The sequence below is a fragment of the Equus quagga genome, chromosome 18 (assembly GCF_021613505.1).
Source record: "Equus quagga isolate Etosha38 chromosome 18, UCLA_HA_Equagga_1.0, whole genome shotgun sequence".
In the NCBI taxonomy this organism is placed as follows: domain Eukaryota; kingdom Metazoa; phylum Chordata; class Mammalia; order Perissodactyla; family Equidae; genus Equus; species Equus quagga.
The window spans coordinates 1,058,512-1,086,119 of NC_060284.1; the positions used below are offsets into that span (position 1 = coordinate 1,058,512).

At 42.7% G+C, this 27,608-nt stretch overlaps 1 protein-coding gene across 8 annotated transcripts in view; it reads left to right on the plus strand.

Annotated features, from left to right (window-relative positions):
• NFIA (nuclear factor I A) overlaps positions 1 to 27,608 on the plus strand; it is a 343,081-nt gene that overhangs the window by 201,101 nt on the left and 114,372 nt on the right. For all 8 annotated transcript variants that reach the window (XR_006886030.1, XM_046645541.1, XM_046645542.1 and 5 more), the window contains one exon: positions 25,684 to 25,758. Coding sequence is in view for 7 of the 8 variants with exons in the window: in XM_046645541.1 (XP_046501497.1) it covers positions 25,684 to 25,758 (75 nt within the window). In the remaining variant the exon portion in view is untranslated. The remainder of the gene's footprint in view (positions 1 to 25,683; positions 25,759 to 27,608) is intronic.

Below are 27,608 nucleotides of genomic sequence, written 5' to 3' on the forward strand. Positions count from 1 at the left end.
CCCTTACTAATGATAGAAGAGAAAACATGTGGTGTGTGTTGGGTCCATCACTCCCCAACAGGATGTTTTATTTTTTGTGTTTAGTCTTCGTCCTTGGTAACAATTATAGTGAATGCATCAAAAATAAAGCATGCAGACCTTGTGACCCATCTTGTAATCAGCACAAATTAGTTTTGGGGCAGGAAAATCCAGCTGCGTATTAGTTTTATTAGATGTTCCCAAACATTTTATTGCAATATTTTGGAAAAAACATCCACAAGCAAAGCTAAGTTTTCAATGTGTTTCCTATTCAATATGTATTTTGTTTTTGAAGGATAATTAAATTGTATGTTTATGATTCCTTTGTTCTTAATTCATCAAATGCTGCCATTTGGGACAACAGTTTCAGCATAGGAAGATTATTCCTTTTCCTAACAACCTGTTCCTAGAAAGAAGAATGCATCTTTAGCCCCCCTGCAAATGCCTCAGATGTTCTTCAAACTTTAAAATGCTTTTAAAAGTTAAAACCATTACTTTTCATTTAGTTCTAATGATATTGAAATAAATTTTTCTCTATCCGGAGGTTCACAGTTGCTGCTATTAATTGAGTGACTGAAATGAGCTGAGTCTTGTGTTTCCTTTTCATCTTACTTAATCTTCTTTTTGTTGATGAGGAAACTGAGGCTCAGAGATGTTAAATACATGGTACATGTCATGTGGCCGCTAAGTGGCAGAATGTGATCACCTACTCTTCCAGCATCCAACACGTATTTACGGAGTTTATCCATCTCCAGCTCGGTGCCAGAGATGCTCTGGTGGCACAGGGCACACCAGTGAACAAAGCGTGTAAAATCCTGCCCCCCATTGAGCTCATATTCTCACTGATGGGGACAGAGGGTTAACATGTGGATCAGACACATGGATGGTGTGTTGGCTGGTGAGAAGTGCTGCAGAGGAGCATTCAGAAAGGAGCAGACTGGGCATCAGGAGCAGTGTGTGTTTAAAGGCGGCTGCAGACACTGTCCTGAGAAGCTGACGTTCAGGCGAAGGCCTGGAGGAGGTGAGGGAGTGGGGACATTCAGGTATCTGAGGAGACATGTAGACAGATGACAGGAGTGAGGAGGAAGAGGTGGGAGGGGTCTCAGGTGGAGGGCTGAGGATAAGGGGCAGGTCATGGGGACAGTGGGTCTCAGACTTCAGCAGCATGGGAGTTACCAGGAGGACTTGTTAACACACATTGCTGGGCCCACCCAGAGTGTTGGAGTCAAGAGTTCGCATCTCTAACAAGGCTCCACGATGCTGCAGCTGCTGGTCCGTGGACCACACTCTGAGATGCACAGAGGCTATTGTAAGACTCTGGCTTTTGCTCGCAGGAGCATGGATGCCGCTGGCAGGGTTTGAACAAAGGACAGACAGGATCTCTGTGCTGTTGAGAGGAGACTAGGAGTCGGACAGAGGAGGGAGTCCACTCAGGCCCAGGGTCCAGGGGAGGGGTCGTGGCAACGTCATGGAGTTCTCTCTTCTGAGTGTATTTGAGATTGCCCTCTAAAGCAGAAGCATACTAAACATTAGTTGTGTTTAAGGTGTAAAATTCCTTTGGCTAAATCTTTAGCTTGAAATAAGTGTATGAACTCCTTTTTAAAGAGCTGCTGGTCTACAGGTTTGTGAAAAGGGCGGAAAATGTGGCTGGTTCAGAGTGGAGGTACTTTTCCAGTAGGACTGACAAGGATCTGCTTAGGAATATGGACGTTTATGGAGTGATCCTTGGGGAAGCAGCGAGGGTGCCAGTGAGGATGGCAGTTGGAGAGAACCCGACGTTGACCCTCACCTTCCTACCACTCTGTCTACGAGCTGATCTACGAGCTGATCCACAGTGGGATTGGAGAGGTGAAAGCTCCCAGCGTCCCAAGAAATATGTTTGTAGTGCCTGCAAATGCTGCCTGAGACCCCCAAATCTAGGAGGGTTAAATAAGGAAAGAGAACTGAAACATGGCACCACCTTCCTGATCTGGAGCATGAGGGAAGCAGTGAGGGGAGAGAGCTGAACTCGGAGTCACCAGTCGCCAGTGCTTTGCTGTGCAGCTTTGCCCAGGCCTTGTACTTTCACCCGAAATGGGAGTAATAGCTCTGCTTGTCCCACAGCAGGGTCAAGTGAGGGCACCAGTCAAATGTGAGTTGTAACTGTCATTAGTATCACAATGAAATGGAAATGGGTTTCCATTGGCTTTTCAAGTGTGACACTTCCTGGTCCCTTTCCCAAACGCCCTCTGTACACAAGAATAGCATGGTATGATGTGGAGCTGGGGCAGGCAGAAAAGAGTGGAGATGCTATGCATGCTCAAGTGTGCAGTGGATGTGGGAGAGTGGGGAGCAGTAACCCCTTTGGAGGAGAGAGGAGGGAAAGAAGGCAAGTAGGAAATGGCGATATAGTGGAGAGCAGGAGACACTAAGAGAGCTGAGGCAACAAAGGAGGAGGAAATGGGAGGGAGGGCAAGGTGGGAAGAACCAGAAGTTCTTGAGACTGGCTAACAGGGCAGAGGATAACCTTGAGGCAGCTCATTGCCATGCCCCAGCAGGCCTCATCCTGGATGGACCTCATGGGCCTCCATTGCACATAAGATGGCCATTGGCTGGCCCTGCAGAGGTCTCTGCATTCTTGAGGGGCAGCAGAAAACAGGAGGTTGCAAGGTAGACTTCAGAGACTCAGCTGTGGTGTCTGTGACACACAGAATCTTGAAATCTGGTATCCATGCAGACCTTTTAGGCAGATAATCCAAGAATGCTGGCAGTTTTTACAAGTCCCCTTGTAAGCACCTGAGGACCAGGATTCCTTCCTCTGCACATCCTGGGCCAAACCCCCTATGACCTGCTCCTCCAATGGAATGGGCAGGAGGTGGACAGCCACCCTCCCTCAGGGCCTGCCTCCTGTTTAATCCTCAGGTGGGAAGTATTGGTTGCATTTAGCAGATGAAGACTCTGAGGCTTGGTTGGCGAATGGGTGTGGCTAGAATTCGAACTGGAGCCTCACTCCAAAAAACTGCCTTCTTGTGAGCAAGAAACTGTCTCCTGATGGTTTCCAGGGGCTCATGCTTCTGCCTTTTTGCTTCTCTCTCTTCTCTGGCTCTCTGCCTGCCTTTTGCCATTTCACCTCTCACCCTCAAGCCCTAGAATTGTTCTTGGATAGAAACTGTAGGATTGATGTAGAATTTCTTTTCTTCCATCTGCTGTTGTTTTTAAAATGCTCTCTCTCTCTTACCTACCTTTCCTTTACCATTTACCACTATTGATTACTAGATTACCCACAAAATGATGCTGGCCCTGGGACCACCTAGTTTGTGGAGGTTCTTCAGTGGTACCATCGAACCTCACAAACCTGTAGTGCCCACGTTTTGGCCCAGGAGTCCTGGACGAGTTATTCTGTATGATCAGCAAGTCCATGCGTGGCCAAGCATTGTCTGTCCTGTCACATCAAAGTGTACAAAACTCTTAAGACCATAAGAAGAGTCATCCTCTGCCAAAGTTTAGGAAGCTCTCTACCTTGTGTGTCTTTCTGAAGGCTGTCCTTTTTGAATTCATCTCGCCTTGTCTACCACATCTAACAGAGTACTGTACACATAGAAGAAGTTTGGTAAGTAATGGAGAGTAGATTACCCATTTTCAACTAAAGCAGTGTCTTTAGAAACAAAACTCGGGTGGGTGGCATGAGCAGGGAAGGATTTATGCATTCTGCAATAGCCAGACCGCAAGCCAACACCTGAGAGTGTGACTTTTTTTAGCCATAGTGAAAATCAGTCACCTGGATAAGTGTGTTGAGTGATCAAGTGAATCGGCCAGTAATCCATAAAGAATCATGTCCAGTACCCAAGTGCGATCGTGTTTTGAAACCTTCTGTGTTTTATTAAGTTGCTCTGGATAAATACCAGTGGGACTGTGCCCCCAGCACAGTGAGGCTGACAGTCAAGTCACCTGTTTGTGACAGCTGAACTTCTATGAGCCCTTAGCAGATCTGTTTGCAAGCATCTCTTCATAACTCCAGAGTTCCCTGAGCCTTTGGTGGTGGTGATTGATGCATCAGAAAGAGGACTTGGAGCTATTCTTTGTCAAGAGTTAGAAAATACAGCCAGTCTTGTCTTCCCAATAAATGTAAGTTGTTGTTGTTGTTGTTATGTTAGCAGTAAACTGCTCCCTGGAGAACCGAGGCACCGCATCCCAGAGGGAATGTGCTTTGCTGTGAAAATGGGCAGCAGGAGGAAGATGATATTATCTCCTGGTAATGAATTTACCTTTATGACAGATCATTATCCCCTCCTGTGGCTGAACAGGATGAAGGACAAGTCTAGCAGAATAACCTGGTGGTGCTTGGAACGTATTGGCTTTAAATTCTTAACCTGGAAAAAAATGCAACAGCAGCCAGGTTACCTCCATGTGAATGTTTCAGAGAAGGACAGAGATGAGGGAAGTCACGTTTTCTTCCTGGTAATGGTAGAAAGCAGGTGGGAGTGACAGACTTTGACAAGACAACGAATGCCATTTCTCATGTGCTTTACCGTTTTGATGTTTGAGTCAAAGGATTAAATGAAAGGACATCATCGTCGTCACTGATGATAAAAGTTACTTGGTCTCACTGAGTGTTACACTATAGGAAAGAGCAAAGGTTTATTTTCAAAATGAGTGAGATGAGCTTTCCCTTCCAGGTGTGTATAATGCGAGTTCATGCTTTAAAAGATATAGGTAAAATAGACCCATCTTCTCTCAGTGAGCTGTTGGGATAGCAAGTTGTAGATTTGCATGGAGGTGAGCTGTGGTGTAATGAGGTAGGTGTCCCTGCAGGAAAAGTCCTTGAGATTTACATGCTGGCTTTGTCCTGTGCTTATGGTGTGACCTCAAGCAAATCACTTGAACATTCTGTCTTAGCTTTCTCATTTAGGAAGCAAACAAGTCAACCCCTGACTCTCAGATTTTCTTGTATTCTTTAGTGTCAGGCACCTCCTGAGTCTTCAGTAAATGGTCATTGTTGGTGTTCCTGCTGTAGGTGGTGGTGGTGGTGGTGGTGCTGTCTTGATTTGGGGGTCCTGGCAGTGACATCCACACTACATTACAAGTAGGACCCAGCCTAATTATTTTAAATGATTGAAAATCAATGTCAACGTAAAACTCCTCAAACTCAGCATTTCTGGAGGAGCCATGAGGAACCATCCCATTCTTCCATGGTTCATACTGCAGGGCCAGACTCTCAAACCATTTTCCATTTGCACCGTCCTCAGAGGAGGTAGAGACCAGGTGCCATTCTGTCTTTGTGAACACGCTGTTACATTTCCATCTTCCTCTTCTTTCCTGTCATTTTCCTTACAAGCCCTTCACTGCTTTCGTCTGAGCCGTAACACTCTGGACGTCATGTGAACTCTGTGGAGCCTAGCGCCAAACAGTCCACAGAGAGGGGCTTTGTCACGGTTGAATTAGAAGAGACTGCTAACTCCCGTTCCCTGCAAGTTCCTCCTATGAATTTCAGAGCCTTCTTCAATGTCAGCATTCGCTATCTTTCATTTTGGGCTAAACGTGAACCCCGCCCCCCCTGCCACCACCACCCCTCCAAAATGGCTCTCTGGCCCACAGATCCATACGTGGTTCTTCCTAACTTAAATCTTTTCATGTTTCCGCGCTTGTTCTCTCCCTTGTTCCTCCATTGTTTTTCTCTTACTTTGAACTCCGGGAGAAAACCAGGAAACTCTAGCCAGAGGTTTGCGTGTGTAAAGATGCACCTCAAGTACTCTTGGTTCAAGGAGTGGAAGAAAACCTCAAAAATGTAGAAGTGTAGGTGGGTATTTTCTTCTTCTTCTCTGTTTCATAGAATGATTGCTTGAATAAAAGCAGTTGCTTCCTTTTTACTTTTTAATAAGGTGGAAGTCTGTTTTTAAAACCATTTGCTTTGAATACCTAAGAAGGCCTGGAGCTCTTTCCTTTGCCAGAGGTGTTGTACAAAGTAAGACCCATTTGAGTTGCTGAGTCAGGATGTGTCTCAGGTGAAATGTTCATCAATTCAGCACTGCTTCATGTTTTAGGAATCTCTGGAGTGTGCTGGGCTGGTGGCCACACATTCTGGTCGTACAGGTGTGGTGTCAGACTTTGACAGGTCTGTCACGGCAGAGATAGGACTGTGATGTGGCCATGGGGAAAGATCACTGGAAGTGGAGGGCTACAGCTCCTTCCAGTGAGAACTGCCATCTTCACCTTCTGTCTGGCCACGTTACTGGCGGCTTCCTGCTCCTCAGCAGCTCTTCCATACTTTAACAAACTCAAATGGACGTTGGCCATGCCAGTGCTTCTGGGGCACTGGAGGGACATAGAGGCCTTCTCCCTTGTCTGAATGCCTGGGGAAGAAGTATCTTATTGCTGTTTGGTGTGTAGGGATCAAGAAGGGGAAAGTTAGGATTCTGAGCATCTTGTAATGCTCTGTCGAGTCCTACCTAGTGAAGAATTAACTTTCTCCGAGTGCCGGTAGTGTCCCTACTAAGAAAGGGCCTGCCAGACTCTTCAGTCTCATCAGTGTTCCCAGCTCCTAGCTCCAGCCCTCACAAGCCAACGTGCCACCTGCTTTCTTTCCTTTCTCTCTCTTTTCCTTCTTTTCTCCATCTCCTCTTCTCCTCTGCCTGCCCGCCCACCCCCCCATCTCCCTCCGTCCTTCCCCGGAATCTCCTAAACCTCCTTCAAGAGTCAGCACAGTGCCCCACCTCTGCGAGGCCCTCCTGACACCCCCATGTAGTCCAGGGGCTACTACTTCTGTGCTGCCACTGCCCTTTGTACGCACATGACTCCCTCTTGGTGCTGGTCCACCACATGACATCTCCGTCGTTACGTGCCTGCGTGAGCTCAGGTGCCCGGTCTTCACGTCTGTATCCCCAGCACCAGTACAATCCTGGCAAATTCTAGGCCCTCAGGAAGTTTCAGTGGGATGAATTAATGAATAGTAGGTGTTCAATTAGTATTCTATTTTGTTTTCTGAAAGTGATTAAAAATATATGTGTTGTATATGTATAATTGTATAGTAGTTTTAGTAATACATAGTTATATATACACCCCATGCAGGAGTCAAGTGAACTTGGGTCAGTGTTTCTCAGCGTCAGCACAGCTGGCACGTGGGGCAGGATGCTGCTTTCTCCTGGTCCCTGTCCTGTGCACTGTTGAATGCTCAGCAGCCCCACGGCCTTTACCCATCAGACGCCAAGAGCACCCACCCCAGTTGTGACAACCAAAAGCATATCCAGACATTGCCACATATCACCTGAGGGCAGAAGCACTCTAAAATGAAAACCACTGAATTCAGGGGAGGGAAGAACTAACATGCATTGAATTCCGTTTAATAAGCAAAGTGCACATGTGTGGTGGCATCGACGGTTCATTAATTCATTCAGTAAACACACATAGAGCTCTCTTCCAATTATTGGGCTGTGCAGTCACGACTGTTAGTGCTTCAGTATTCTCCGAGCATCTCCTGTTGGCAGAGTTTCAGTATTATAAAATAGTCCAGTCACCTCTCTGATGCCTGAAGCCTCTGCAGACATGGTGAGGAGCCCTTTGGAATTACTATGAAGTCTTAGGGCCTGGATGTAGCATCAGCAATGTTAGGAAATTGTGCCCACTGCGTTAGTCTCCCTTGTCTACAGCCTTTGCCAGATACTGTGCTGGAGTCTACACGTTATTTCGTTTAATCCTCACTCCAGCAATAGAATAAGAAATTGAGGCCGCCCGTGGTTCCATAGCTTGCTGAGGGTCCTCACCTGTTCAGTAGAGAAGAGCTGGGATCTGAGTGCACATCTGCTGGCAGGCAGGCCTGAGTCTCCTGTGCTGCCTGGCTCTCAGATGAGTCTTCCTCCCTGTGGGGAATAGAGGTTGCCTACTTCTGTCTAGAGGCTGGCTGCCGTCAGGGTGTGGAACCACGTGTTACCTATTCTGTGCAGTAACCCGTGTACTCTTCGTGTCATGAGCAACCTAATAAATAATCTGATAATGATAAGCCTAGCTTCCCAGTCTTTTGGGTACACAGTTGCAGTACAACTGTGGGTACACAATTGGCCTGTATCTTGGGCGCTGGAAAGTCAGTGCAAGGAGGTGAACCATGGCCAACCCAGAGATTTATAATCTCCCTCATCTTTTGTCTATCCCAGACCTTTGTAAGTGCAGTGTCCACATCTCTTAATGGGCTCTCAGATGAAAACATAGATATCAGCATTGCTCCAAGGTTGCTCTTTATTAGAATTCTTTATTACCTCGCTTGATTGGCAAAGTCAGATGAGTTCTCAAATCATGATTCTTTGTGGCATTCTGTAATTCACTGCTGACACCCTCCCCATCATTTTGACTTGAAAAAAATTAAGATTGGGACTGCCTTACAATAAAATTCATTCTATATAGAACTTCATTTGATGAACAAAAAAATAAAACCTTTTTGATAATTCTGTCCCCCAAGTGTTCAGTCACTTCCACATAGTGGAAGTTCACAGCTTCCACTATGAAGTTGGTGGTGTAGCTGCAAGCTTGCATGTATGAACAAAAATACAGTGAATTAAATAGTAGGCAAGGATGAGTCTAAACCAGGTGTGTGGGGAAGAGGAGGAGGGAAGTGGTGTGAGAAGGCACAGGCTGCTTTGGGAGGTGGTGGTTTTGGTGGTCCTGGTGTGGAAGAAGTAAGCTTCCCGCAGCATTGTTGGATGAGGGACACTTCCTTCGACTGTGGGGCTGGAGTTGCAGTATGGGTCGAACCCAACAAAGTTAGCTGTGCCGATCAGGCATTGGTGTGCATACACTGATGACAGTCATGCTCATAGTCACAGCTCATGTCCTAAGCCCTTTCTCAGAGCCTGGGCCTCTGGAGTGGTCTTCCTGTCCATGCAGTTAGGGACATGGTTCCTCATTAGATTGCTTGAGCTGAAATCCCAGCTCTGCCAGTTACTCTGTCTGTGATCTTGACTTAGTTGCTGAGAACTCTGTGCCTCACTTGCCTCATCTGTAAAATGAGGACATCATAGTACCTACCTCATAGCGCTTTGAAGATCATAGGAAAATAACAGATGAAAAGACTGACAAGTATAGCTGCATGTGGTAAGCACTCAGTAAATTGGTGCTGTCCCTTTATTGTTATCCTGCCCACAAAGGATCTGTGCCACTTTCCTCCACTTCACAGTGCTGACCCTGCTGGCATCGGGGACTACTCTTCCAGCAAGCCTTCCCAGACTAGTCTGGTGCCGCCCTCTGTGCTCATAGTCTGCGTCCACCACCAGAGCCCTTTTCATGTTGTGTTGCAATTGTCCCGACGTTGGCCTGCTTCCTTACTAGACTGCAAGTACCTGAAGGTTGAAGACATGCCCCAGTGCCTGTGTGTTGCCTGGGACAGAACAGGCTTTCAACAGTGTGGTCTGGATCAATTAATGAGAATTTAATTAACTTACTCAAGGTCACAAACCTAGTAACTGAATGAAACCATGCTTGACTTATAAAAACAAGTAATAAGCTATAGAAAATATTCTCCTAATAATACGTTAAACTATGACTTAAGACTGACTGTTACTTACAGAATATTGTCCAGATTTCTTGAAACTCTCCAAATTTTGGCCCTGTCATCCTTTTAACTCTTTGTCTAGCAATGATACCTTCCCCCCGCCCCAGCAGACACACTTGGTTCCCTAGCCACATGGCTTTCTGTGTCCATCCCCATGGGTGTGACCTGTGTTTGCTTCTCCTCTCAGCACTCATTGAGCTCACAGTGTGGAGGCCTAAGGATACACAAGTGAGGTCAAAAGATGGTGACATCTGAGTTGAGTGAACCAAGTCCTCTCACTAGCTCTTCTTTGGAAGGTGTTTTTGCTGGACTCTGAGCCCTGAGGACAGGGAACATGTTAATATTTGTTCCAAGTTCATCATCTGTCCTCGGCTCATAGGTTGACATTCAACAGATGTTTGTTGAATGAACAAATCAAGCTGGAGAGAAAACTAGGTTTATAGTTAATGCACCTAAAAAAAAAAGGACTACATTTAGCTTCTCCCTAACTCTTTCTTTTTCCTTTTGACCTTCTCTTGTCTTTCTTTCTTTATTTTTTAGCTATTTTTTTAACACTGGTTTATAACATTATATAAATTTCAGGTGTATGTCATTATACTTTCGTTTCTGTTTAGACCATGTCATGTTCACCATCCAAAGACTAATTATCTTCCATGACTGTTAACATGTGCCCTCTCACCCCTTTTGCCCTCCTGCCTCCCCAGTTCTCCTCTGGTCACCACCAATTTAATCTCTGTATGTATGTGTGTGTTATTGTTATCGTTTTTATCTTCTACTTAGGAGTCAGATCATGTGGTATTACCCTAACTCTTCTGATGGTAGTTGGAACCTCGAGCTCACTGACTTTTTCAAATGATTCACTGTATAACAGAGCAGAATGCTGTTGGTTTCACCAGCTGTGTCCAGAAGGGCTCCATGTTCAAATTAGCCTCAAATCACATCCCTCCTTGTATTGTTGCTAATGGTGACACTGAAGATGCGCAATGCCTGTGGTAGAGAAAAATGCTGTATTTCCAGTGCCCCTGCCAGTTTATGTCTGACAAGAAAGTGCTTTTCTGTGTGTGGATTTTTGAGGGAGTAAATGAAATTAAACACACATACATGTATGTACAGGTGTACTTGCATGCACAGAGGGCTCCCACCTGGCCTGTGGCTCTCCTACAACCTGGGAAGACTGTTGATTTTCTAGTGTTGGGCATAGTGCCCCTTGGTGATCACAAAGCAGAAGGACATCCATGCAGCTTGGCACTGGGGAGCTATCCTTCCTCTTACTTTTGGGAAAATGGCAGGTATTCAATAAAGTATCAGAATGATCTGAGAAGAAAATCAGATCTGGAGGAGCTGCCCTCCTTCTCAACCAACGGTTGAGACAAAGGCACTGGTTGGGTTCCTGGTTGGTCAACAGCACGCAGCCTGTTCTTGCTTAGTTCTGTTTCCTGTCTGTTTTCCAACTGTTGCTGGCTTGGTTTTAGCAGTGGGACTTGGTCCTCAGGCCTCTGTCTCTTCTTCTTTCACCTGCATCCTTGCATGGAGAGCAGAGAACAGAATGTGTATTTATTTTCAAGCTTTACATGTTACTTCATATTTCTATGGAGTCTGTGGACTTTTAGGTACAATGATGCTGTCATGACAAATGAAAAAGCTGTCTGTGTGACTCCTGAGACTTTATTGACATGAACATGGCTTCTCAACAACAAGCGGCACTCAAGGAGGCCTCGCCAACACGTTCACAGACATGTGCAGACCAATGAACCAGTGTTTAAGTCGAGATCCTTCCAGGAAGTCCGAAATGTATGTTTTATATTTAGGGACCGTATGAATTAGAGCCCTTCCCCCAAAACAAAACAAAAGAGATGGTAGTTCAAACATAATCAGTTTTTAAAAATCAAGTACCAACTATAACATCTGAACTAGATGCTTGGGTGAGAGTGAGGGATGGAGGGCATGAATGAGGATAAAGGGGAATTTCAGAAGAATTGTGATCATCATTCCCTGGCTCATGAGAGTTTGCATTCCAGTTACAGAGACATTATGACAGTTCAGCAGTGGGCAGACTATCCTAGTGTTAGGTACCTGAGGAGCTCGGCAAGGCAGGATTGATGCACCAGACAGCGTTTTTCACCAAGGGACAAGGGGCCCCCCCGTTGGGGAGTGTTCAAAAATGTGTGCTGGCATGTTTGGTTGTCATAAGGAGGGGATATTGCGGCCTTCACAGGTGGAGGCCAGGGATGCTAAGTGTCCTGTGGCGCACAGGGTGGTTCCAAACATTGGAAGGAGTCCCCCTCAAAATACTGATAACCCTGAGGAGAAACACTGCAGAAGTCCCCAGAGGAACTCACGTGCTCCAGCAGCTGACATTGAATCTAAGATGCACTGTTCTGTGCAGTCCGTTCTGTGAGTCAACAAAGGTTCTGTTCCCTACAGTCAAGGCAACAGCATGCATCATAAAGGGCTTCAGTGATCAAAGTCAGTAAAGTGAAACATGTCCATCATTCTTCTGCCTAAAAGGGCAAACTCTTTTAGCATTGATTTAAAGCTGTAAGTAATCAAGGCTCTTTCTTTAATGGTCCTTTCTGATAGCTCTCTGTTTGTATTGAAGTAAGGAGCTGAAGTGTGGAGGCCCTGGACTGGAGGGTAGTTCATTTCAAAAAGGTATTTCTGTGTTTAATTTAACATTGCTTATTTGGTTTGCCTTTTATACCATCCAAAATATTCTCAGATTTAAAAAAATTTAAATAGTTTTCATTTGAAAAATACTGAAAAACAACAAACTAGATTTCTAAATACCTGTTTTCTAGAACAGGCAGCATATGTTTAGTTACCAACAAGAATTTTCAGCACACCAAATTCTTTAAAAAAGTAAAGTGTAACTGGCAAAAAAAAAAAAAAAAAAGGCGCCATTTTTCATTCTCTCTTTCTCTAAATAGGCCTGTACACTGTTTACTGAAGAATTAGGTAAACTTGATCTGCTGCAAAAGAGAAACTGACCCAGGGTCCGTTTCTAGATTGAATATCTGTAGTTATCACTCCAAAATTATAAGACCAAACTGTGTATCCCCATATCTAGGGCAATGCTTGGCCCATGTAGACACTCAGTGTGCATTTAGAGAATAGGTGAGATTTATGTTTAAAATTATTTTAGGAATTTTAAATAATTATATTTTATAAATATTATAAATATTTTTGTAAATAAGAGTATATTTAGGAATTAGATCCCTAAAGTTTGCACCCAACTTATTTAAAATAATTTGTAGACTGAGTACTGTTCTATCTCTTCAGAAAAACCTAAGAAATGCCACAGAATTTGTTTTTAATTGTAAGTTTTGTGTTATTTTCTTTAGAAAATAATTTTATTTTTATTCAAAAATTTACTCAAATAAAATTATTTTATCAGCATTTTTATTTATATACGCTGTTATATGAATGAATACTTAATGCTATTTACTACTGTACGTCAAAAGAACAGTTATTTCTGCCTGTTTTTTTGATTCCCTCTGATTCAAGATCTAAGATATGAGAACATGTTATTTATAATACTAGCTGTCACCTTTTGAACACATTCTGTGTTCCACGTTCTTTGCTAAGCAATTTAAGTGCATTATCTCGTTATTCTTAACAACAAACTTAGGAGGTAGGTACGGCCATCAGTGCCGTCCTACAGATGTGCAAACTGAGGCATAGGATATTAGGGTTCTAGTTTTCATAATCCCGCCCCTTCTACTATATTATATGTAAATAGTACCTTGAAAATACAAGTTTTGAAGGACAAGATGGGTGAACGTGTTGCCCTTTACAAGAGGAAAGACAGACAGTGAGGTTCACCTGGCTTAGTATTGAGTCTAGAGTGTTCAGTTTTTCTGATCACAGACTGAGACTGTGAAACTGAGTATGTTTGATAGTTACTTATTTTAAATTAGATATATAACTTATGTAAATTCGAAAGTAAGTCTGGAGAAACTTGGTGAGCGAGGCAGAGTCTGCCTCGTTTTTGGTGGACTTTGATGAGCAGCCGTCAGAAGAATGGATGTGGGCAGGTTTGAATCCTTGGTTGCAAGCTGACACTTTGAGGGAATGTTCTTAGCCAGACACTCACTTCAACGGAAATTAGGTCAGCCTTCTGGAACATTTATCATGTGTACCTGTCACCAGCAAGACCCAGTCCTGAAAGTGAGCTGAGATCATAAGCGCTGGTCCCTCTGAGCTGCGAAGAACGCTGTGAACCAATAGTTCCACAAATATGTGAGCTTGGCAGAAACTCCCATAAACTGAAGCCAACGCCCATATAGTTGCTGTGGGAATTGAATTCCTTAATACTCTGTTTATAGAATTTTGAAACAGCAAATGGATTCGGCCTGTTCTAAAAAACAATCTGCCCCATGACTTGTTTGGAATAACATCTAGAGTTGCTATAGAAGGAGCAGGCAGATGACCCATGTCTGATTTGGAAGTTGTTTCACCAGCCTCTGCTTGTCCCGTGCAGCACAGCCAGGTTGGGTTTTGCCCCACTCAGGGTATTATTTGCATAAAGGAAAGGCCACCTTCTGCTGAAGCTAAGGAGCTGCTGATTTGATATAGAAACTAGAGTGATTAGCAAAATCCAGAGCAGTGGAAGGTAAGATAGAGTGTATGGTAAAACCAAAACAACATAAATGAGTCACAGCCCGATGTCCTTTCACTAATCATGTGGCGTCATTCTGGTGGTTTCAAAGCAATGTCAGCAAGTCTTGGGAAGCTACATGGGAATTTGAGGGTGCATCTGCCCCTCAAATTGAGGGTCAGTTTATGTGCATTTCAGCTCAATGAATGTCATTCATTGAGGGTCTTATGGATCAAAATGACCACATTCACCGAGCAGTCAGGTCTCTATGTGCACTAGGTTAAGTTACCTTATCTTTGAAAGGAAGTAATTACTCACTTTTTCATGTCCTTGTTACGTAAACACACCTAAAAACTTAAGTAAAAAATTGCTAATGTGTATGTGAGATTGGTTGAAGAAAAAGATGGAATTATTAAATGTTTGTGTAGGAATCTACCTTTACATCTCAAGAATAAAAATAATAAGTGGATAAGAATAAATGTTTAATTTCTGCATTCGTCATATATATAGTGGGGAGCCACCATTTGTTATATGCTGTACAAAAGGTGGAATTAAGAATATGAGAGAGATACAGTCCCTACTTTCATTGAGTTCTCATTTAAGTTGTGTGTGACAGGTCCTTAAACAAAAAATAATGATAACCTATGTGAAATGCCACAATAGAGGTTTTTCAAAAACTTAGGAGAGGAACTCAAGAACTTAAAGAAATTTTGTCTAGGAAAAGTAGCTTGTAAAACAAAGTTTGGTTTTTAACCATATCCTAAAGAAAGATGGACCAGTCACATATGAGAGTCCGGAAGATCTGAGGGGATGAAGGGGAGAGTGGGTATGGAAGAACCCTACCAGTGATTTCTTGCTGTAAGAATTTAAAAAAAAACATGGCTTTCATTATCACACGCTATTAAGCTGGGACCAGGAAACACTTTCTAATCAGTGCTGGGATCTGGGGATAGGCTGTGCAGGCTTTTGTACCAGGCCTCAGATCTGTGTTCCCTATTCACACATGCTCACTTCCAGCTGTTGTCATTGAAATCCCACATAATCTTTCAAGGTTAAAGGGCAGTCACCCATGGCTGCTGCAGTTAAAAGGTTATGCTGATTTCTGTTGTCAAATATTGGCCCTTTTCTCTTCCAATCACTCCCATTCTACTTTTTTTAACAAGAAGAATCCAGCCTAGAATTGTATTACATGACTTTAAAGTCTTAAAAGTGTTCCTCCATTGTGCTAACACGACATGGCCTGAACAGTCTCATTCATTCTGTTATATTTCACAAAGAATTTCTGGTACTCCTAAAATACTTTGTGCTAAGCCAGCAAACTTCAAAGTCTAGTGGCCTGCATGATTTGTGGCATGCCATAGTATCTGCAAAAATGTATAGTATGGATTCTATAATTTAGTAAACGCAGTGAATTATGAGATCAGTAACTAAATAATTGCCAGACAAGAATTGCACAAAGCAAATGACTTTAAAAAAGATGAAAGCTCTTTGTATTTTGTGGTTCTAAACGTTAATGTTATTATATATTTGGAAAATCACATCTACCTATTTGTAATTTTTTTCTTTTTGTAGTCTTGGAAAAGTAATTGCAAGGATTCTTTTAAATTATATTGCTTTAGCTCATCAATGATTTTCATGCCATGCTTGGCAAACCAAAATCAGTGTTGAGTGCCTTAAAATTAGCCAGTGGTCCATGGTCGTCTTCTTTCCATGTGTCCTCAGGTGGCTTAGCAGCAGTGCTGTCTGTGCTGGGTTCACAGCCCGTGAATTAAACCTAAAAAGGAAGAACAGGACAATGGGCATTGAGGCTTTCTGCTGTTTCTCATCCATAAGCCAGGATAGCCCTCGGGTGCTCCAGTTTCATGTCTGTTTCATTTAACATAATCAGTTTCTGATGTATTCAGAGAATGTTTCCCTATTTTTTCCCCAGTACATGTAAGAATTCCTAAGCAGAAATTGAAGCTATTACAGATCATTTGGTCCATTTGCAGATTACCAGTTGTTACTGTCCAAGTTTAGAGAAAACTCTGATTCAGAACATAAAAACAATAAGGTTGCTTAAAAACCCTTTTTAGTTAAAAATCATCTTAATTAAAAAATATCTTGAAGTTTATAGTGATTAAAAAGTAAAGTTAATTTTAAAATATTTATAAAATACTGGTCTTATATGGTGGAACTTATTTTTTCTAAGATGAAGCAAAATTTTCTTTTTTAAAAAAAGTTTTTTTATGATGCTTTAAAAAAATTCCCTAAAGCAAGTGTTTCTCTGTTCTTGTACAGCACTAATTTGTTGAGTCCACTTTCAGAATACCCATTTCTGCTTATTATGGACCTAATAAATGCGTGATTCTAAATGTTAAGAGACAGTGGGGAAATTAACTTGTTGACATGACAAAACAGTGAAAGAAAGGATGTTGAGCATTGAGGAGAGAAAATTAGGGGTTGAGGGACTGTCTTCAAATACTTGAAGGATAGCAAAATGGAAGAGAGATTATTCTCCCTGTTCCCGAGGATAAAATTGATGTAAATTAGAAGTTACAGGAAGGCAAACATATTAAATGAATTATTTAAAAAAAAACTCATTTTATTAGTGTAAAGTTCTTTGTTACAACACAACGATGATTTCTCCACTGCTAGATGATGTTGAAGATCCTCATTACTAGTTCATTCCATGATGGTGCCGCAGTCAATATTTCTAAACATACGAGTAAATAAAAATCTTTTTCCACTTTTTACTTATATACTTTGATATCTATCAGATATAGTCCTTTAATTAATGGCTTAATTACTTGTAACTCAAACTGATAAACTTTTGTAAAGTTACTAAGAAATCAAATTTAATTTAATGAAATACTACTTTTCTCATATTAACTGCAGGAATTTGTGAAAAGATGTGAGAGGCCTTTGGATTAGACTGGATAATCAAATCTTTGGTATTATAAATTTTGGATTAAAGTGCAATAAAATTTATTATAGAAAGAGAACTAAACAAAACTATGTTCTAATCCTAAATCTGCCACTGTCTGTGTGACCTTTGGCAAATCACTTAACCTCTCTGAGTTTAAGCTTCCTTTTCTATAAAATCAGAAGACTGCCGACTAGAGAGTTGGAAGAGGAATTAGAGCTAATGTGTGCAAAGTGCTTAGCAGAGTGCCAAACACATAGTAAATACTAGACAAATGAAAGCTGTACTGTTAATGAAAATTAGTACTACATGGGTATGTTCTATGGATAAACTTTTCAGATAGGTAGCCTGACTTTGCAATGCCTGTTGGCCGGCTTGGTCTGTTTTCCTGGCATAGATGTATTAAGTGATTGCAGGTTAAGATGTGCGGTGTCCTTGGGCCTGGCGTTAGAAGTGTTAATTAGCTCAGAGTTCAAATTCGCCTTTCCCCTTAGCACATTGGCCCATAAACCAAATGGAGAAGAAAGGAAAAGGAGCAGAGCAGTGCATCTGCAGAACAACATTTGCCAAAAACAAATGGTGTCCTGGTCAGATTACTGGGGAAACTGTGAGTTAATGATATGAAGAAGGCTGATTTGTTGCAGGAACTGAGGTTCTCACGTGTAAATGTTCTTGTCCTTCTCCAAGGGTGGGTCTGAGAGTGTTTTCTGAACTTACTTTGCTATGGAGATCTTTATTTTACGTCTGTTAGTGTCTTTGTTTTTGTTTGTTCATGGTGGACATTTTGTGGGCTGTTCCACATGATGCAGTTTGGAAGCACTGACTGAACCCTGATGTGGAGGATGGAACACGTCACATGGAGAACAGCCGGTGGGCCTCTGGGCTGCAGCATGGAGAAACTATTGGGTGTTACTGGAGCTGCCACCTGAAACACTGAAAAAGTGTCCCAGAGGCCAGATTTTGAAGGACTTTAAATACCTATTAAGAAGTCTAAACTTAATTCTCCAAGAAATCATGAAATACTGCTGGGATTTTTTACCAGACGAAAGACACCAACCATGCATCCATCTTCTCCCTACTGTGTGAGTAGGTTGGAGAGAAAATACCAGCAGACATCACAGATTTATGTGCCCACAAGGGCCTTACAGATCATTTAAATAAATGAAATAAAGAATATTGGGGAGTGTGATACATTTATAAGCTCATGCCCAGTTTATAAACATTCATGTGCAAAAAAAAAAAATTTAGTATTGTGCTAACCAAGCAAAATATGTTTGCAGACTGGAATTGGCCTGTGGGCTGCTGATTTGTGACCCTTTAGATGCGAAAGGGGAAGGTTAGCATTTATGTTGGTTACGGTAAATACTAGGCTGCTATAACAAAGAGATGGAAAGTAGACATGGTCAAAACATATTGAATCTATTTTCCTTTTTGGTCACTCTCCTGGGTGAACCGGCTAAGCTGACAGGGTGGACCACTCCACGTTGTCATTGAGGGTCCGGGTTCCTTCTGTCTCACTGCTCTGCCATCCCATGGGCATTATCTTTGTCTGCATGGTCAAAACAGTTCTAGCTCCTAAAAGGAGGAGGAGAGAGTGTCCATGGCAGAAATTTCCTCTCAGGCAGGTGGGATAGAAGTTGCTTGTACCACTTCTCTTCACTTTCCCTCCTGTAGTGGCCACTGCTAACTGTTATGGGAGGCTGGCAAGTGTGGTGTGTAGCTGTCAACCATGAGTATGTGTGGACAGCCAGCAGACTCGGCACAGAAGGACACTGCAGTAGTCTTTGCTAGTTGTTAAGGTTTTCCTTGAAAGGCCTTGATAAAAGACCCAATTTTAGATAAATACATTCCTGGAAATCTTGACATAAACGTATTCCTTGACGGGGAATGTAAGCCCCTGAGAGTGGAGACCTTGTGTTTGTTTCTTGTTGTATCCCCAGGACCTAGGACTGTGCTCGCCATATAATAAGCAGTCAGTAAATATTTGTTGAATGAAAGTAGTAGAGCAAATGTTGACTTTTATCTTTATGGATATGGATGAACAAATAACAAAAAACACAGATTAGGTACCTGTATTGAATAGCAGCACCTGAGCAGGGCAGGGAAATTCGGAGTAACAAAAGTAGGAATTCAGCAGTACGTAAGTCCCACGTCACACACTTCTAATGCCTCTTTTTGACTCATCCTTTTCAACCAAGACTGCATTATTCCCATTCTAGTGACAGTTCCTTGCTGTGTTATGATAAACCAGAATGGCAGTCACAACGTACTACAAATGCATTCATAATGCTCCTTTCATCTGAGAAACTCAGAACACCTCATCCATGTTATCAGTTGACAAATATCATTTGTTTTACAAATTCTCAGACACAACTTTCTAGATAGAGTATTTCAGTTTTATTCAGTCCACCTCCACGTGTTAACCTTTTATTGTTTACCGTAAGTAGACTTCCAAATGAAATTTCCTCCAGCATCGTAAAGATTAATCACACAAACAGAATGTATATGTAGTTTTATTGCTATTCTGTTCTTTTTAGTAGATGTGTGAATTTTTAGCATTTGTTTTAGTATAAAGAATTGTTCTAAAAATAAATAATACAGGTTTCCCCCTCTATTCGAAAGTAGACCATTCCTGTGAAACCTTTCATAAACTGAAATGATGTAAAGCAAAGAAACAATTGCCTTAGGATGCATCTTGCTAATGGGTGCACAGAGTAAATGGAGATGAAACACAGATGCTCAGACACAGCTCAGAGCTGCCGGCCTGAGGCCGAGGTGCGAGTGTGGTTCCCGGGACTCACTCTGCGGGGTGCGGGATGCCTCTGTACAGCCTCGCTGTGAAACTAACACAGAGGGCTATTTTCACAGAAGTGAAAATCCTTTTTGGATTTCTTTCTGTTAGTGAGAGCAAGTACTAATGTAGATCTTTGGTAAAAGCGAAGTAGTGTAAAGTGAACTTTCTAAAAGCGGGCATACCTGTATCTCACCTGTCATCACTGGATGGCAGAATAATTTAAATAGTCAACGTGTAGTCAAAAATCAGACCAAAATCCTAGAATTTGGGCTTAATGAGTCAGCAGAAATATATCCCCACCTCACCTCCAAAAATCCTGTTTTCTAAGATTTTCAAAACTGAGAGTACAGAAGTAATGTGGCACTGGAGGTAAGGCAGGACTGATTGCCACTGTGCTGCAGACGGCTGCTGCTGAGGCGCTCTCTAGTCACTCCTCGGAATAACGTTCGCCAGTATTGATTACGCCCCTGGAGTGGGGATTGGGCTGGCCCTGTGGGCTGTGGGAGACGAGACACAGCACTACCCTCACCCAGTGTGCAGGCCTGCAGAGCTGGGATGGGAGCCTGTCAGGAGAAGAGAGGCCAACGTCAGACCAGCAACGTGGACAGGCCAGACCACTGGCCAGTCTTTTAGTAGCAATGGGAGCAGTTTCCCAAGGGAGAATGGGATAGAGATGTGTTCTTTCTGGTGAGATGGCCTGTATGTCACAGTTTGCCTGTATCCAGTAGCCAGATGAGGTTTGATAATTGAGAGCTGAGAGCCCTTTGCTGTTCTAACAGGACAAACAAAAACTCGTCCTCCTCAGATATGTCGACTCTGTTTCGTGGGCACTCAGACTTGATTTAGAGGCCAGCCCAGCTCCCTGGATGGTTGCTCCCAGCTCTTTCTTCCCTGACCTCTGAACAATTCCGCAAGGTTACTTGTCTCTGCAAATCGAACTTTTTTCCTTTCATGCCTTTTAAAAGGTTCAGATTTTCAGTCCCTTCATGAAATGAGATTTGGTTCCCATGGAATGGCATCTTCCATAGTAACTGCTGCTGTCATGCAGGTGAAGAGCTGCCTTTCCCAACCACCCACAGAAGAACTGAGCTTTCTACATTCCTGCCTCCCCTAGAAAGTCTAATCTCTCCCTGCTGTATGGCTGCCTCCAAGGTCTTGAATCTGCCCTCTAATTGGGAATTCACTGAACAAGACTTAAGGGAATGAACTTTTTAAGCCATTTTACATAAAATGAAAAAGGATCTGCTCCTCATTTCAATCTCCTATACAATTGCCCCTGAACGGTAGTTCAGAACTAGGGAGAGAGTCAGATCATTGCACAGTCTGGCTTTTCATCTAAGACATGCTTAACCAAAGTATATGTCTTGTACTCTTTTCTGAGTGGCCCTCTTCAAAATGTAAATTTTGGACGTTTTAGGAATGTTTAATCAGCTTTCCACCTGAGGATCTTTTAATGCTAACATCTAAATTTGGAATTACTTAAATTTGCCTTTTCATTTTCTTTTCCATTTTTCTCTCATGTTGCAGTAAGTAGAACACCCCGATGGGTGTTATTTCCCTGAAAGTCATTTGTTGCTTTGGTTTATGTTAGTGAGAATGAAATATTGGTCTGCTCGGGTTTGCTTAGTGATTACGTTAGCCAAGTCATTTTTTCCATCGTTTCTCAGGTTTCGTTTTTCGTTGCTGTCTTCTAGAGTTCATTAGTGGGTTTCCAGATAATTGGTGGGGGAACAGAACCAGTGTCATAGTCATTTAAAGTTACATGGCATGTTTACACACACCTCTCCTTGGGGACATATTATAAACATAAAGTGGCCAGGGCTTTCTGGTCATCTCATACAACTGTGAAGAGGTAGTCACATGAGGACTTGTGAGACAGTTCTATCTTTATTTGTGTTTTTCTGATTATTGTACATTCACGTATATCTCACCTTCTAGATTACACACACTCTACAAACGTAAGCCTTAGGAGGCAGGTTGCTGTGGGGGAAGGAGGACCCCACTGTTGCTCTGCAGTGACTTTCCTGGGACCACATGAGGTCCTGGTTTAAGCTCAGGATGAGACTTTTGTTTTGGCCTCTTATGTCCATTAAGTAATGCTCCCCTTTAAATCTCTTTACTTGGTCTCCCCAAATATAAGCCACAATCACAAGAGGACACCCCCACACTTTTCCCATCACGGAGCCTGATGGCACCTTCTGATCAAAGCCTGGTCAAAATGGCCATCTGTCCTGTTCTGTTTGTTCTGAGGGACCCGTGGATGGTTCCTGGCTATAGTTTCCAGATGCTCATCAGTTCGTTTTAGTTCAGCCTGTATTACTAGAGATGAGAGAGAGAGACAGAATTAAGAAGTTCTGTCAACGTTTTTATAAAAAGGAAAGTAACCGCCCTTGAGCCCCATTGGAGCTGTGTTCACTCAGAGCCATCTCTGGAGCGCGTCCTGCCCTTGGGGCTCACAGCCTAACAGGAGAAAAGGACAAAATGTCAGTTCCACCTGCTGAGTCCCAGGTAAGAGCTAGACAGAGCGCATTGGTCCATGCTGAGAAGAGGGACAGGAGTCTGCGCCAGCAGGAGGGGTAACAAAGAAGCTCCAGTAGAGAGGACAGCAAAGCTGAGTGCTCACAGCCAAGTAGGACCGTGGTGGCCAAGCAAAGAGTAGAAAGAACAGGCAGTTCAGGAGGGAGCAGTGTGGGAGAAGAGGTGACCAGGGTAAGGAAGGAGCATGTATTCCCTTAGACCAAGGGATAGGGCTGGAAGTGAAAGACACGAGATGAAAATGAGCCTGGAGAAGAAAACAGAGAGTTGCTGGAGGTTGTGCCCCGTGCAGAAGAGGTTGCACTGTGCCCTGAACTCTCTGTGGAGCTCTTGCAGGAACACAGTGGATTTGTTGCAGACTCCCCAACACCTCCCTCTCTCCTCCCTCGGCCTTTGCACATGCCAATCCCTCTGCCTGAACGGCCATTCCCTTTTCTTTTTCTGGCTTTCTCCTTAGTGTCTTTCAGATGTCATGCTCTTAAGAGAAACCTTCCTTGACTGCTTTTCTAAACTTTTTCCTGTTTTCTTTTCTTCATATCATTTATACCATTTATAATTTTTAAAATAACTTGTTTTAGATTTTCAGTTGTCTGTAATCCTAGACTGTAAATTCTCTAAAGGTAAGGACTGTATCTCAAACCCTTAGCACAATGGCTGGCACCCAGTATGTGCTCAATACATATCTGTTGAATAAATGAATAAGTCGTCAGATTTGTCGGTTAGTGAGACAGCTCTGGCTGCAGAGTGGAGAAAGGACGAGGGAGAAGCCAAGACTGATGATGGAGAACATGGTTACCAGGCTGTCCCTGTATGCTGGGGAAATGGGAAGAGCCTGAGCCGTAGTTGTAGAGGAATTGGAGACACACAGAGAGTCAAGAAATAGTAAGAAGTGGAATCAGTGGGGAATAGTTGAATGTGGGTGTTTATAAGAGGCGGGAGTCAGGGACAACACCAAAACATAGAAAACAAAATGAACAGTGGATAGTTCATTGAAGGTAGGGAACTCAGAAGAGTAAGAATATTTTGGGGGAGAAGAAAATGAGCTCAGCTTTGGACGTGTTGGCTCCTAGGATACCCGTGGGCCATCTGGATAGAAATTCCCATAAACATTTTGATTTATGTGTTTGGAATCCAGAAGAGAGATCTTGGCAAAGGATAAAGATTTGAGAGTCATTGGCCTATGGATTCATTTGTCCACTCATTCAGCAAATATTCACCCACTTGCTGCTTTGTTCCAAGCGTTAATACGGTGGTGAAGGAAACTAATGTTGTTCTAGTTTTCAGTCAAGACTGGTAGCTGGTAGCATGGAAATAGAGTGAATAACCGAGGGAGTGTGTATATAAGAAGAGATGAGCGCCAGCCTGGAGGACATCAACATCTGAGAGGTGGCCAAAGGAAAAGGGGCCATCAGGACAGGAGGGCGGTTTTAAGGGATGAATTCGGGGGTTTTCCCTCCTAAGTCCTTCTGCCAGACCACACGTGTTTGCAAAATATATTGCTGCTTCTTTTGGGGGCAGGATTAAAGTGCGTGTGTTCACATTCACTCTACGAAAATTCATGTTAAGTCCTTAAAATGAGGAGTTTCAAAGCTTGGCAGTGAAACAAGTATCAGCCTGCAAGCAGATGATACGGATGGAGAAGAGCGGGAGCTGGGGACCAAGCCAGGCTCCCCCGCTCAGCTGTGGGTCTCCTTGCTGTTGTTACCTGTGGTTCAAGTCACACTTAATGTGCAATGTGATCGGGTGTCCTTTGTTATGGTCTGTGGGATGAATGTGATGTTCAAATTGTCACGATAGAAAGAAATGTTATCGTCTGTTTTCCCAAGACCTTGTTAGAGAATTTCTGTTTTTTAATTTATTTTTACTTCTCAGTTGTCTTAATCCAAGAGACAACACCTTTTCAGGCGCTTTTCAAAAACAAGTCAGTAAATACCTGGGTACGAGTGGTTTTGAAAAGTGAAATTTCTTAAGCACTTCTTCAAATGAAATTTTGCCATTCTATTTTAAAAAGCAATTTGTGATTATTGCATATCCTAAAAATTAGATTTTTCCTTTAAATCTCAGTAAAGAAAATCTTTCTTATGCAAAAGTCCAATGTAACCAAAAGAAAAAATAGAATTTGTAGGTCCATTTGTAATCCTCCAAAACGTGGTGATTTTTTGCATGTGTTTATTTGCATGATAGATGGTTAACACATTTACTGGTGCATAAATACTGCCACAGGTAGACTTGCTTCCCCTTAGTAATGGGCAAAAATCTAGCTTTTATCAATAACATAAATCTTATTTGGATGGATTGTTTGTTATATATTTAGATTGGCCTACTTTCTTATGTTGCATTTCTTAAATGTATGTTTCTTATTTCAAAGAACAGTTATTTTAAAAATCCCTTCAGCCAACAGCTTCTCCTTGGCCCCAATTTTAAAGCAGGTGATTACACTAACCTACAGAGGGCCAGTCACTCCATGAGATGCCACCTCCGTGAGACTCACAGAGTCAGGAAACTTGAGAGGCAGAGGGGGAATCGATGTGTCATAAATTATGTGTTCCTTGCCATTTATAAGTTTTCTGTTCCTGAATATACCATAAAAATAAATAAGCACTTGATAATAGATGTAATATCTAATATCTTAAAGGAAATTAATTCTATCAAGCAAAAATGAAGCAGATACAAAATTCAAAGATTGTCATTTTGAACCATTGATTTATTATCTTTTCTCAAAAAAAATCCACAAAAAACTCTTTTGAGACAAATCTAAGTTTTTATTCGTGCTCAGAAGAATTTGTTTTCTTATTTCAAGGGTTCGGGGCTTGCTTTCTCTAGTCTGGCTTTTTAAGATTCACCCTGTGGTGCCTCTAGAAATGAAGGGAATATCTTTAACTCTTGTTTGATTTGAATGAATGGATAGCTAATCCCAGTCAGATGTGTTTTTAAAGATTAACGTTTAGGAGCTGTTGTGGAGTTTAGCCGTTCCGGCTGATTCTTAGGTAGGCTGTTTTCATCCGCATGTTAAGGTCCTAGAGGTCAGCCAAGGTGACCATTTGTTTTTAATAGTCTATTGTGTTAGATTTCCTGTCGAGTTTTTTTAAACCGTTTCAAACACCACCTAGTTGTTGTGTCATAGCTTTCCATAACCTCCAGATTCAAAGCAAAAGCCATCCACGTAACTGAATGACTGCACATCCCCCGTGAACTGTATACCAAGCAGAATGTGAAATTAGACACCACGTTTTTTAATCACAGTGAAGCTAATGTTTAGACTTCCGTTGTCAGGTGTCTTCTGTCTGTGACGTCGTTTCTTTTGTTTTGTTTTCCTCCAGGACATCTGGGCTTCCAGGACAGTTTTGTCACATCAGGTGTTTTCAGTGTGACGGAGCTGGTGAGAGTGTCGCAGAGTGAGTACCGTGTCACCTTTGACTCAGGCTGATCTGCTCCGGTTTGTGCTGCTTTCTGCCCAGGCCCGCCGGAGACACACTGCTTTCAGAATCCCCTTTCCATCCCCCTCTGGAAGAATTCCCCGTGCAGTTTGTTTGAGAGCCAAGAATTTAAATCAGGAAAAATTAAAGAACCGAAACCCTGGGTGTCTCACATATTCCCTGGTTTATGATGTGAACCTGGTTAAAAAAATACTGAGTCTTCCCTGACTTCTAAGAAATTCTGCATTTTAGAAGAATTTGTTTTTGACCTTTAGAGAATGCCAGTGCCCTCAGCATGAGTGGCACAGTACAGCCAGATCATTACCAGCTTGTCAATAGTCACCAACAAGAGTGAATTGAGGGTAAGTGTCTCCCCCATTCATTGATCAGAGGGTCATGGATTGTGTTTGCTGTGACATCAGCAGACAGTCCAGGGAGAAGGTATAGGGCTCTCCCTCTCTTTCCGTCTCTCACACACACACTGTTGCCTGCCCTCGAAGACATCTTTGTTTTATTTAAAAGCACACCTACAACGACTATGATGTTCTGGGTCCCAATAATGAAAGGAAAAGATAAATACCAAATATTAAAATTTCACTTTTTATCCCCCTCCTACTTGAAAATACCACTTGTAGATAAAATTTACATTGTTAACATTGGTTTCAAGCTGCATCAAATGCTTTGTGGAATGAGGTGGAGTGAAAATAAATATTCTCCTCTCAAGGTGATGCCCCCATCCACTGTGTTACAGTCTTGCGAGAGCGGCCGAGTAAGCCAGTCAGTCTCTTGACAAGATGTTGGGTCCAGCAAGCCAAGCCACCTGCTCTCATGGCTCGGATTCTGTCTGTTCTTATTTCCTAAAGCTAGAAAATCCTTAAGAAACTAGAAAGTCGGGTACAAGGTGGGGCAGGGGATCTGGAGGTTGAGGGCTAGGTAGAGAATCTAATGACTTGAGCACTCACTATCTGCTGGACACTGTGCTAGGTTTTCATGGATGCTGCATGGGTTAATCCTTGCAGTAAACTTGTCACATAAGAAATTACCCACATTTTTACACTGTGTTAAATTGCAGGTCTATTTAAGTGGTTTTACCCAAAGTCAAACAATGGGTAAATGGTTGAGCTAAGTCTGTGTAGTGCTAAAATCCATACTCTTACTCTGGCCCAAGGGAATCTGAAGAATCTACATTGTGAGACGAGACAGGGCAACAGCGGAGGGCACCCATGGGTGCTGGAATTCTGGAGTCAGAGGCTCTCGATTGATGCTGGGGTGTTCTGGTGTAGGGAGTCGGAGCCCTAAGGAATGAGGCATTAGAAGTGGCTGGGTGTCTGCTGGGACAGAGAAGTTGCTGCAGTATTAGGAAGGACCATCCAGTGAAGCCTTGGGCACTGGGATGTGCTTTGTGCTGCCCTCACACAGCTGGTTAGCCAGTTATTCACCATAGACAAATAACAATGCATTTGTATATATTTTTTTTTACTTTTTAAGACTTTTAAAAATGATCACTATCCCACATTTCCTTACAATTTTGATAGTAATATAGAGTCTATACATCAGAATATAACTGTCAGGGTGGCATTACAGGGAAATACAGCCCTCGAGCCCTTACTAGGATCTAAACAGGCCTTAGCAAAGAAAATCCTTTAGCTCTGAGGTTGGAGCACAAGGCCTCTTCACCATGCCCAGCTGCCCTGAGGCTGGCATTGGGTCTTCACGACCATCGTGTCCTGAGCCTGGTGTCATATAAGAAGAGTCTTGCCCCTTCTTCTGCCTTTCCTGTGTCCCTGTAAGGTCTCACATCCCCAGGCTTGTCAGTTCCAAGCTTGATC